Source organism: Eleutherodactylus coqui, chromosome 4 (genome assembly GCF_035609145.1).
Source record: "Eleutherodactylus coqui strain aEleCoq1 chromosome 4, aEleCoq1.hap1, whole genome shotgun sequence".
Taxonomy (NCBI): domain Eukaryota; kingdom Metazoa; phylum Chordata; class Amphibia; order Anura; family Eleutherodactylidae; genus Eleutherodactylus; species Eleutherodactylus coqui.
Genome location: NC_089840.1, coordinates 85,896,065 through 85,909,230, shown reverse-complemented (window position 1 = coordinate 85,909,230; position 13,166 = coordinate 85,896,065). Strand labels below are relative to the sequence as shown.

Sequence of the window (13,166 nt, the reverse complement as noted above, 5' to 3'; positions counted from 1 at the left end):
GGAGCTTGTATAAAGTTAGTAAATATTTTATTCAGATACTTCTCAGTTTTATCATTTCCTCCTAAGCTGAGAAGAAGTCAGGAGAGACACTAGTGTCAACAGCTTCAGTCTAGGAGCCAATGGCTTCTAGGTATTATGGAGCACTGAATATGGGGATTTTGGGAATGCTCACCTGCATTTAAATAATAATGATCTCAAGGGAAGCAATTGCCAAATACCTACATTAAGGCCCATTTAGACAACGATTATTGCTCAAAATTCGCTCAAAGGCAATCTTTTGAGGGATAATCGTTGTGTGCATTTACATGCTCCGAGAACTGCTGTGTTCTCGGAGCACTCAGCTGGTATACAGCCGAGCGCTCCGAGCGGGGTATGCAGGACACAGCTAGAGCGCTGTCTTCTGAATACTCCTGCTGTGTTCTCCAAGCAGGATACCAGCTGAAACAATAGTATCAGCGGTATCCCGCTGAGAACTCAGCGTGCGGCACTAATAAGGCTCATCGTACTCTTTCAGCTAGCTAAACGTTATCAATGAGAGAGTAGTGCACAAATAGTACACGATGGCCGTGCGCTCAGACACAACGATTATCGCTCAAAAGACGGCTTTTGAGCGAATTTTGAGCAATAATCGCTGTGTCTAAATAGGGTATTAGCTATAGGGTTTATGGCCATTGTTATCTTATGTCTCTATAAGTATCTTTACACGGAGCAAGTATAGTTCAGAAAGTCGCTCAGAAACGTCATTGCAGAGTGCAAACGACAGCTGTTCATTTGCTTATACAAAGAGTGCTTGTTGTTCGTTAGGGGTTTGCCAAGATATTCCTCATAGAAGGGATTTCCATGCAAATTCATTCACAAGTCGTCCAAATACAAACAATTGCAACTTTACACCAGATGACTTTTGATCTGCGACTATTTTTTCGGTATGCTGAAATAAAAACAATTCAGGAGGGGTATTGTCTCTCCTTGAGGAGTGCACCTAGAAGGTGTGAGGAGACTTATAAGGCCGTGCATGCCCCTCTGGGAGATATTTGCATATATCTCCCAGAGGAGCATGCATGGTCTTATAAGCCTCATCATACCTTCTAGGTGCTCTCATTAAGGAGAAACAATACCCTTCCTGACCACGTCTATAGGCCCCTCACTAGCGAAGCCAGAAGCCTACTGCACACTGATGAGGGGCAAACACCCCGAAACAGCTGTCTGTGCATGGATTCTGGCTTGGTTATCAATTCCCCAATCTTTATTAAGACCTGTATAAAGGGTCGGATGTTGATTTGCAGGAATGCTGCCATCCAATAGGTGGCGCTGCAGAAGTATTGTTCCATCTTCCTTATTTGAAATGAAAGAACTCTCTCTCACGAGCGATTAGCCAGACGATAGTCATCCCGTGTAAAGGCACCTTTAGTCAGCTATTATCTCATAAAATATGCTGACCCAGTCATTGAGCAGTAAAATAAATTCCAGAAAAGTCCAAGAAACACGAAAACCTGCCACATGATCCAAGTCTGTTTGCAGCCAAACACAAGGTCTATTCAGAAGCAAGTGCAGAGGACTTAGCGGGCGGAGCAGTAACATAAACTGGGTTTTGTCTTCTTTCTCTGTGTGTTCAAAAGCACAGTATGTAGCAGAGGCAGAAGCGCGCTGTACACATAGCAAAGACGTTGCATCCGGATGTCTGGAGTGGGTACATAGAGTTCAGCCTGTGCTTTGTGTGCGGACCACAATGTGTCTTACAGAACGATGATTATTAATATGGAAAACGGTCAACACCCACTACATTTGGGTAATTACATGGAAATGATCTCCAACCCGTGGCGCTCCAGCGGTTGCAGAACTAGAATAACCAGCATGCTGGGAGTTGTAGTTTCACAACCACAGCGACATATCATACTGCCACATTGCCAGTAAGCAGGACGATGAGGGAAATACTCGGCCTCCACTTTGGATAAAGTCAGAAAGGTTGATTGAAAATAAGCTGATCACAAAGGGCCCCCCCGCAGGAACTCCTAACGATCAGCTGGCACCTGCGCCAAAAGCTGCCAGCATAACTTGCATAGGATACAACACAGACACCTGACCATGTAATATCCGGTCTTCACAGACTCTGCACATTGCATGTCCTATTCTCATGAAGAAAAATGTATAGTATATGCAGCGATTTTAGCTTTAAAAAGAAAAAAAAAAGGTATTTTAGGTAAATAAAAGAAAAAAAAGCAGTTTTGCTAGTTATTCTAGTTATTTGACTGGATTATCATATAAACCATATGTTGTTTGAAAAGTTAATGATCATTTAAGGGCCCGCATTTATCATTCCCATTTCTCAGTCAGCTGAGCTATTTGTTCCGTTTAACAGAATTGAAACTGAACAGAATCAAATGGAAATATCTCAATTTAAAGAAAAAAAAACAAAACACCAAAACATTGAAGCCAATAGGGGAAAAAAGCAAAAGCTTAATTCCGTTTTTACTTCCGTTTCTCTACTCCACAAACACAACACAACGGTTAATGGAGGCCCATGCCAGTGGGAACGAGCCCTAAAACTTTCTTAGTCCTGCAACCTGCTTGATCATAAATAGATGTATAATACTAATTTCTTCATCACCGACATAGCCGTCAGTAGCCAGTGCCAGATTAAACCCTGTGGAGGTTACTGCAATTTATCTCCTAATAAGTTTGTAAATTTTAACAACCAGCAATTTTAATAAACCAATTTTTATTACACAAAACAAACAAATAAATTAAAAATAAATTAATTTTTGAGCCGGCTACCTGAACCATGCAGGAGGGATTGAACTCGCAACCTTCAGGTTGTGAGTGAGAGCTTAGGACTGCATTTGTACTGCCTTAGCACTCTGCGCTACACGGGGTGATGAGCCTGGAAAAAATACATTCCCTTAGGCTTCATGTCCACGGGGAAAATCAGGCCAGCCGCGGATTCTTCATGCAGAATCCTGCAGCGGGTTCCTCCTTTTCCGCGGACATGAGGCCTAAAAATAAGCATTACTTACCTGTCCGGACGCTGTGGATCTGCCCTCCATCGCGGCCGAATCTTGATTCTTCGGCCCGGCGCGCCGGCAGTGTGCCCCGCGCATGCGCCGTGCACTCTTTTTTTTTTAAACTCCTGTTCTCTTGCGCTCCTGCGCCGGAGAGCAGGAATTCAGCTGCAGGTGTGCCACGGATTCGGACGGCTTCCATAGAAGCCTGCAGGAAACCAGCACTAAAATGGAGCATGCTGCGGGTGTTTTCCCGCACACGCAATCCGCGCCTCAAGGGAAAATGGCATCCGCAGGTATTTAATTACCTGCGGGTGTCCAATGCATCCCTATGGGGCGCGGATCACATGTGCGGGTGACCCGCTGCGGATCTGTCCCCGTGGACATGAGGCCTTATAATTCAGAAAAGCCAAGCAACTAATGTTGTGTGTATATATACTCGTCGGTGTTCTTGAAGTTTCAACTCACAAATATCCCACTAGGATCTAGAGACGGTGGGAACACTAACTCACAGAAAGCTTCATTTCTTGAGGTTGCTCGTGTACACGCTGAAGTGGGAAAACTCATTTCTTAGAGTTGAATCATTTTTTCTATCTTTTGGAAAGAATTTAAATAAAGTTGGATTGTAATTTTCTTCTAAGATCAAATTACTATTATTTGGATCCGTTGCCGCGAGACCCCCTCAAAGATGTAGAGCCCATAGGCTGCAGCCTACTCTGCCCATTTGGTAATCTGGCACTGCTGGTGGCTCACAATCACAGAAGGTCTTCATGATACACTAAAACATAAAAAAGTCCTCGTAATCTTTCTTCATGTTGTCCTGTAATTTGGGTCAATTCAGTGAGTAGGAAGCAGCAGTCTGCAATACCCAAAATCTGGTTCGGTGTCTACATGGTCGTGGCACTTAGATTGCACTGGTTGGTCCAATCATGGGCATATTGGATGTCGATAGGCAGCTATAGACTGGCTTGCATGGTGAGCAGCTGGAGTTTGGTAAGACGATGTCTGAACGTGAAAGCTGCTCTTACGTGTCCTCCCCAATCTTTGGTTCCTTTCTATGCTCTATAAATTTGCTAAATCCAGATGGCTTCTAATGGATTTGGCTCTACGGTAAGTTTGCCTGACATAGGGGTATTACATTATGATCCGTAAAGGGAACCAGGAAGGAACAACGTTGCTCAATATACTGTGTGTGCAGGCAGCTGTACTGAATACTTTCGTTCTGTATAAATAGCAGACACTATCCAAATCTGGACATGTTGCCTTCCTTCACTGGTTAATTATTACATAGAGACAGGCAGCTCCCATCCAAACACAAACCCTATTCACAGGCTCCAAGCTACTAAAATACACAGAACCGTCATTGAACAGGAAATTCACATAAAGCTTTATTTTCATTTACTAGCTTCCTGGACGAGATTTAATCAGCCCTTAAATTTCGGAGGATTTCCTATGTGCGTCCTGTTAAAATTCAAAGGCTTCCCAAAGTTTATGTAACAATAATACCAATGAATAAGAAACGATGACCAGCTCAGTCCTGGACAGACATCGTCCTTACATAGCAGGACTCCTGTTTCCCATAATCAAAACCTATCACCATAGGATCATTGGTCTCCCACCTACCTCAAAAACGGTGGTCCCAGACCCCCTGTGTGATTGGATTAGTAGTGTGCATGCATGACTACTGCTTCATTCACTGTCTATGGGACTGACAGACACAGCCAAGTACACTCCAGGACTCTCATTCTCATGACTGGTGGGGTCCTAGCAGTTGGAACCCCAGACGAGACACTTATTACCTATTCTGTGTGTAAGCACTCTCCACGCATACAGCCTAGGTTATATATACTGGTATACAAGTATGTTGATTGCCAACCCCATGACATTTTTTTTTTTTACAAACAGCTTACAAAATAATAAATAAAGGAATCTTCACCTTACCAATCCCCCGCCGCTCCTGGGTCCCCTGGCGATCTCTGTTCACCCGGCTCTAACAATGATGTGACAAGTTACTGCTGCAGCCAATTACTGTCTACACTGGGGCCGGAACACACGGTAGTGGTCAGTGATTGGCTGCAGCATTCATGTGCCAACGCTGAAGTCCAGTAACAGAGACCTGCAAAGGGCCCGGGAAGCATTAATACAGGAGCAGCATGGCACTGGTAAGATGGGTGCTCTTTTTCTATATGATAGAATTATAAGCTGTTTGTAAAAAATCTCATGAGCCTAGAGAACCCCATTAACCCTTTCCAATCCAATTTGTATCCTGGTTTTCCTAGGGGGCTTATGCTTTTTCTGCCGTTATACAACGGCGCTATATGCTGGCTAAAGCCAGTACTGCAGGAGGTGACACGTTAGATAGGCTCCGACAGTAGAGTGGCTGTCAATATACGGTCGGGGAGAACTCCGACGGATGTCTTCCAACATCAGAGCTGTACAGCCTTAAATCATAATGTCTTTAGACGTCAGACAGTGGATTGGAAAGGGTTAAAATAGGGCACTCATTATGGGTGGGATGCGTTGCCGGACTGTGTGAGGGCCAAATTTAAAAGGTGAACATGGTTGTTTTCTTTATTATTATCACTCCTAAAATCTCTGAAAAATCCTACAATAAAGTTTTATCCAAAATGACAGCCAGATATTAAAGTATTAGGGTTCCACCGAATAAAAAATTACAGGGCATCTGTCCCATGTTATGAGTCCCATAAAGTAAGGTTATAGGCTTGTGGGACTAGGAGCGCCGATTCCGGGACTGTGAAGCGAATGCAATGGAGAGAAGGAGTCTATTCAATGAATTAAGCGTTGGTTTGTGGGCGAGCAGCTAGGCAACAGGGAAACAGGCGAATATGAAGGTCACAGCCCCCGATCCAGCACCCCCTGTCCAATGAACACACAAACTTATTTTATGGGGCTCATAGGACGTGCCAAGTTTCTTTTAAAGAATAGGAACTGAGTTAAAGAGGATTTGTCAAGAGATAAACTTAGCTGACTTGGCTGCACGGCTCTGCAGGTACAGCTCTACTGATTCTATGTGTCACCCCAACAGGCTCCTCTTATGTCTGACTCCCGGGGGTGTCAATGTGTCAAGTGGGCGGTTCCCATCGATCACTTTCAAAGGATGATTTTGGACTCAATCGGCAGTTTGGACAGAGTCAGCAGAGTTGCGGCTGCAGAGCCGTGCGGCAGCCCTACTGACTTTACATCATGTCAGGTCCTCTTTAAGAAAAATAATCATAAAAAACTACATAGAATTATCTCTAAAGATAAGACCCTCTCCTGACTCTTGTCACTACCTGTATATGGTGGTCACTTTTCTGACGAAGCAACTCCAACCCTGCCTGTACCTTCTTTACTCTTACTAAAAGTTTGCAATTCCTATGTTAATATTTAGCTGTTAGAGAAAAAGGAAGTGAAGCAACCCAGAACAAGAAAGGGAGACCTTGTGACCGGATTCTTCAAAGAGAGGTGTAGGTTTTCGCTCTTGAAAGCAGAAAGTTTTTTCCTATATAGCAGGTGCAGCCAACCTCAATGACTGTCACAACTTCAAGGTTGGAAGATATATATATATATATATATATATATATATATATATATCTATGTCTGCGCATGACATTGTGTGTGAGATATGTTGTCATGCACAGTATAATATCGCTGACATAGGCTGGGTCACCGCCGGCTGCATAGCAGTAAAAGGCTGCATGACTCACGCAGCGCTTTACACACATGGCCATGTGAGCACAATCTGGGAGCATATAAAAGTGCACAACAGTGAATTTCTTTAATTTCACTATTAATTGTATAACCACTAATATAAATTATTATATATATATATACACATATACACACACACACACACACATACAGCCGGCGGTGACCCAGCCTATGTCAGCGATATTATACTGCGCATGACAACATATCTCACACACAATGTCATGCGCAGTCCACCTATTTTTTTTATGCTTATACTTCCTGCGCTGTCACTTTACAACCCATGCGCAATGTAGTTGTGTATGGGTGGCATTGATGCCCATAGAGAACAATGGGGTCTCTTGCACCTAATATGCTGTGTTATTTTTTGCACCCACATATTACACAAGTCATACATGCAAAACTGTATAAAGCCATGTATTTGATTGCCTGTGAATTACGGTGTATCACACGCGTGTACAGTGCATGTGCAATACGCGGTAATCCTACGCTTGTATGAGCCTGGTCAGATACTTAACCTTTTTGCCTAGTTGGATATCTATGTTAATATTTAGTGCCCTCCGTATATTGAAGAACGGTTTGTACGCCTCCCCATACAGCAACCGCAGTATGACCCTACAGAGCAGTCAGCAATATTGTTCGGAGTGCAGAATGGGAGAAGTATTACAATAACTAGACAGGTGACTAAACAATGCTGTAGATTTCCTAGTACTATACTGCCCTCTGGTGACGGTAGATGTGTACAGTTTTACTCAACACTATTCACCCCCTACTGCAAATGCGGTCTATTTGCCAACATTTACAAACTTTCAACCGTTTGCTAAAAAACCAACAAGAACAATTTAATTAACTCAAAACTACTAAGGGTGCTTTCACAGGTGCGCTTGGGATTCCCATTCCTGCTCCATTTTGAAGCAAACCGCCGTGTTGACCCGATTGACTTTAATGGATCCGTCCGCCTTCTGCCTAGCTGGCCGGAAGAACTAGTGCTGCAGGAGCCCTTACTGAGAGAAGATTGGGAGACCTCCGTTCCCAAGAGAGAAGCGGATCCCACCTTTGGGACCTGCAAGGGTCAGACATTATGACAAATCCAGTGGATAAGCCCCAAATGTTTAAGCTGTTAACCCCTTCTTCTCCATGGGAGGTTCCCGTCCTTCATAAGATCACGGCACGATCCCAAACAAATTCTGTGCTTGCAAAGGATTTTTAGTGCCCTTAGTAAATCAGGGGTCACTATGCCTGCGGATGATGAGAATTCAAACTCTTAAGAATTTGCTATCCAAGTCCACATTAGGCCGCTGTCACATCAGTTCGGAGGTTCCCTCCCAGATCTGGCACAAAATACCGCAAGAAATAGCGCTGCATTCAGCAGTTATTCATCTGATAAAATGCTGCACACCTGAGTGGAAACCAGACAGACCCCATTATAATCAGCGGGGTCCTTCAGGAATGGTCAACTCCATCATAAAACAGATCCGTTCGGCCAGAAAAACTGAACTCCGTGGCAGATTGGAAAGCCGCCTTACAAAGTAATGTCGTCTGGGTACACATACATCTTAAAAGAAACCTGAAAAGCCCTCGCTCCACATAAACCTTCGGAATGACTTCAGATGCCTCCATAGAGGCACCTGTAAGCTTTTCGCAGCATTGGACGGTGCTAAAATGCCTCCCCCTCACTGTTTTTTCCAGCTCCTATAGGAGTATATGAGAGCCACCGCCGTTTATCGGTCAACAGATAGAACCAGAACTATCTTTTTACCCACCGTATATTTGCCGCCACCTTATTTAGGTATTTTCCATTTTTTATGGTGCGACGTTTTTAGGCGCCGTACATTCGCCCGTGTGAATGAATGCATTGAAAACCAATGCCTCGAATGGTCGCATATATCGTTTGGCCGTATAAACGCGCTGTATATGCGCTCGTGTGAATAAGCCCTTATCATCCAAGATGGCGCAAGAAGTTTGGTTCCAGAGAATACAAACTATTAGGGCTTGAGCACACCGCAGAGCACTCTACATGGAGGCTGAAGTACTGCAGAATACAGTATTTCTGCAAGCATCCTAATAGGCGATGCATGCCACTCTTGGGGGCTTTTACAAGGCTCTGGGCTGCCATGCCAATTGAATGGCATCTTACAATTTCACCACAACAGGGGTATTCAGGACCCCTGAAAGCCAATCGGGGCATTTAAAGGGTTAAAAGCCGCACTCAGCATAAGTGCTGATCACATTTTTTGGGGGGGAAGGTGTCAGTTGTCAAAAGACAGCAGGCACCTGCTGCGTATTGAGCTGGATCAACTACCGATCCCACTCCATATAAAAACCACATCCATAGGACACATGTACGTCCTTTAGGGCTTTTACGTTTTTTCGCCGGCGCCAGGGTAATTAGCGTTTTCTCGCCCATTCATAAAACCGTGAGCGTGGTTTTTAGCGAAACAATACGTCACACCCCGAAAAACCCTCGCTTGGCTTAAATCCTCTGAATTGACTTTGAATGCCTACATAGAGGCACCTGTAAGCTTTTCGCAGCGTTGGCTGCTGAAAAATGCCTCCCCTCCCTTTCCCCCCTGCTCAGATAGGAGTCTATGGGAGCTGTCAGCGTATATTGGCCAAAAGATAGTTCCAGGACTATCTTTCGGCCCAACATATATGCATCGGCACGTATTTTGGTTGTGTATGTTCCATTTTTCACTCGCCGTATATTCGCCCATGTGAACGAACACATTGGAAACCAATGCTTCACCTCGGTAGCGTATATATGCCCGGGCGTGAAAAAGTGGCATATATGTGCCCTTGTGAAAGAGCCCTTACGGTGAAGATGCTAAAGGACTGTACCAAAATATAAAAAGTTAACCACTACCACAAGATTGGGGACAAGTTAACGATCAGACCACTGGGACCTGCACTGATCCTGAGACCAGGGACCCCAACATTCCCCACATGAGCGAAATGGCCGTTGCACATGACTGCTGCTGCTCCACTCCTTTCAAGGCCAGAGATTGCCAGACGCTTGTACTCTGCAATTTCTGGGGCAGTCATTGAAATGAATGCAGCTGTAGTGCACATGTGCAACCGCCACTTCATTGATGCGGAGACCCTCAGTCTTGGGATCAGTGGGGGCCCCAGCGGTCGAATCACAACTGATCAGAAAGTTACACCCTATCCTGCGGCTAGGGAATAACTTTGTATTATGGTACAATAAAGGGGTATTCCCATTTCTGCCAAACACAGCCGAGATAGGAATATCAGTGTCTCTGCCGCAGTCATCGGTGTCTGGGACTACGGAAACAGTCAAAATGGCCGTTCTAAGCTGGGTCCGTGAATGGGAGGTGCAGAAACAGTTTAGCACAGCAAGCTACTCTGCTTACATAACTTGGGAGCTGCGGAAACAATGAAGATCGCTGTACTTCACTTCTTCTATCACTCCCATTCAGTTCTATGAAGGTCGTTTCTGTAATCCAGGCCAATGGTGGCTGTGGCAATACGATTGGCTGGGGTCCAGGGACCCTGGTTGTGGTGATAGACGTGGGTCAAAGAGGTTGGACCCGCATCTAACATACATTGATGGCATAAATGTGCTAGATGTGAATGCCCCTTCCCTTTAAAAACACACCTGTCTTACAATGGATGACCTGGGCAGCGATAAGGGTGAAAAATCACAACTTCCAAGAATTAGCTTAACTTCAGCTGAACTCAATAAAAGTTATTTTACACGGGTGATTGTCACCCAAACAATCGCCGGAAACAGTGAATTCGGGCAATAGTCGTCCTGCGTACATGCGGCCATCGACTGGCCACTGAACAAGAAATTGCTTACCAAGTTGCTTGGTTTTTAGCTCACCTAAAGGGGGCCTACACACTTGCGATAAAATTGCGCGATGTGAGAGGGAGTCAAAACGCAGAATTATGAAACCAATGATTTTCAATGGTGTCATTCCCATTTGAGATGTTTTCACTCATGCGATGTGAAAAAAATATATTTTAACAAAATGGCAGTATGTCCCATCTTTCTGCATTTTTTTAATCTCCCATGTTTCCCTATGGAGCCTCATTTTATTGCATCGATTTTCGTGCGATGGGGTGTTTTTAACATTAGGAATTCCTATTGTCTAGTGTGAAAAAAAACGTAAGAGAAAAATCACAAGTGGCAGCGATGTTTTTGCAAAAAAAAAAAAAAAGCATCGCTGCTACTCAGACATCTCAAGTTCAATCGTGGCATTTTGCCACAATTTTACCACCGTAACCTGCGTCTGACAGCGGTTCTTAACGCACCCCATCATTGTGATGGGTGATGAGGTGAGTTAATCGTGGTAAAATAGAGGAGACTGCGCTCGAAAATCGTGCTGCTAGAAAGTGCCACGTTCAAGTGCATGTCTGGGAGGCCCCATTGAAATCAATGGGAACATTATACTGCGATTACCACGGTGTTCAAAACGCCGCAGTAATCGCGGTAAAAAACGGACGAGTAACATACGGCACGATTACTGCGTGAATAATCATTAGAGCGAGTAATCTGCATGATAATTAAGTATAAACTTGTGCAGCAAGCGAACCATAAAGCAATAAATCAATAGATCATCGCTGATTGGATCTTTCATGGGGACCTAAAAATCACTGTTTGTCTGCAGCAAATCCCTTAGTGGAAATGGGCGTCCTAATGATTTGCTGAACAGGAAGCAGTGCCAGAAGGGTTGACTAGAGGAGAGGTTATGTTCCAATTGTTGGGGTATTCCTTTAAATTTAGAATTAGCAATAAGGCTACCAGGATCAGAGTTCTCTCGCATGTCCAAATTAATTAAAGGGGTTGTCCCGCGCCGAAACTGGTTCGGCGCGAGACAACCCCGATGCAGGGACGTAAAAAAAACCCCGCTCAGCGCTTACCTGAATCCCCGCGCTCCGGTGACTTCTATACTTACCGGTGAAGATGGCCGCCGGGATCCTCTTCCTCCGTGGACCGCAGCTCTTCTGTGCGGTCCATTGCCGATTCCAGCCTCCTGATTGGCTGGAATCGGCACGTGACGGGGTGGAGCTACACGGAGCCGGCATTCTGCACGAGCGGCCCCATTGAAGACAGGAGAAGACCCGGACTGCGCAAGCGCGGCTAATTTGGCCATCGGAGGCCGAAAATTAGTCGGCACCATGGAGACGAGGACGCCAGCAACGGAGCAGGTAAGTATAAAACTTTTGATAACTTCTGTATGGCTCATAATTAATGCACAATGTACATTACAAAGTGCATTAATATGGCCATACAGAAGTGTATAGACCCACTTGCTGCCGCGGGACAACCCCTTTAAGGATGATCATTGGAGAAAGAACAAGAGACGTCAGCTGTGTAAAGTCCCCACTGTGCTCTTCCTAACGAGCCTAGCCCATGAAGCTTTATTTATGGTGCAAAGCAGGACATTAGGACCAACAACCTGAGGGCTCTTTCACATGAGTGTATATTGGCCGCCATTTTCACAGCCGGCTGATATACGCTATGATCTGATGCATTGTATTCCAATGCATCAGATCACATGGCCATATTCCGACGGCGTAAAAATGCCCAGCCGGGCCAATATAGCGCCAGAAATATAGTCTGTTTGGAATAGAGCGGCCGGAGAAGGGAGGGGGTTTAGCAGCATGACTCGTTACTCCCTGTGGGTCGGACGGCTTCCATTGACTTCAATGGAAGCCATCTGCACGAAATCTGCGCAAAAATAGAACATGCTGTGATTTTTTTTCCGTGAGCAGAAATCATAATTGCTGTCCGCTCGTGTGAGTGGACATGGGACTGTTCTATTCTTGCTAATGGATGCAGAATGATGCGGGTGACGATTATGGAAACTACCCAATTATTGATCGTTGCCAAGCGAACAATATACAATCGTTATAACACCGCTGCTCGCACGCTCCTTCCAATTTATCTTGCTGTGTAAAAGGACCCCAATACTGTAATAAGCGGCGCCAGGACATTATGTGGCATAGACCCCATAAAGCCGCATTACCCTGCTGCAATAGGGCACTTGGAGGGCATAGAGTATATATAGTATTACACAGCACCTACTGTTTCACCTCTCCCCATTCATGTAGAGTTATCATTCCCAGCATGCACCGTCACATATACAGCATAGGAGCTGTAGAAGAGAGTGCAGACTGTACAACACTAATGACATGTGAGGAGCACGCTGGCACTTGCAGTTCCCCAGGTGGAAGGCAGACACAACAGTCAATGTGCCCCATACGGGGCTACTAGAACTGAAACTAGCGCTCTATTCGCTTTCTTCCATTGCTCACCTTGAACATGACGGCGGAAGGGAGGTCAGGCTGCAGAAGGAAACCAGGCCGCGACGGCCTTAGCAACCGCTAGACCCATAGCAACGCGTCTGTGCGCAGCGACGGCGCCTCAGGGAGGACATTTTCAAAACTCGACGTTTTACTTTTAAGGAGAGCAGAGCAAAAACATCCCACACAGAC

General features: G+C 45.1%; 1 protein-coding gene across 3 annotated transcripts in view; it reads right to left on the bottom strand.

The window, feature by feature from the left end:
• Positions 1 to 13,129, bottom strand: part of APOO (apolipoprotein O) — a 59,668-nt gene extending 46,539 nt beyond the window's left edge. For all 3 annotated transcript variants that reach the window (XM_066599807.1, XM_066599810.1, XM_066599808.1), the window contains exon 1: positions 12,987 to 13,129. In XM_066599807.1, coding sequence (XP_066455904.1) covers positions 12,987 to 12,995 — 9 coding nt within the window. In that variant the 5' untranslated portion in view covers positions 12,996 to 13,129. The remainder of the gene's footprint in view (positions 1 to 12,986) is intronic.
• Between the last annotated feature and the right edge of the window lie 37 nt (positions 13,130 to 13,166).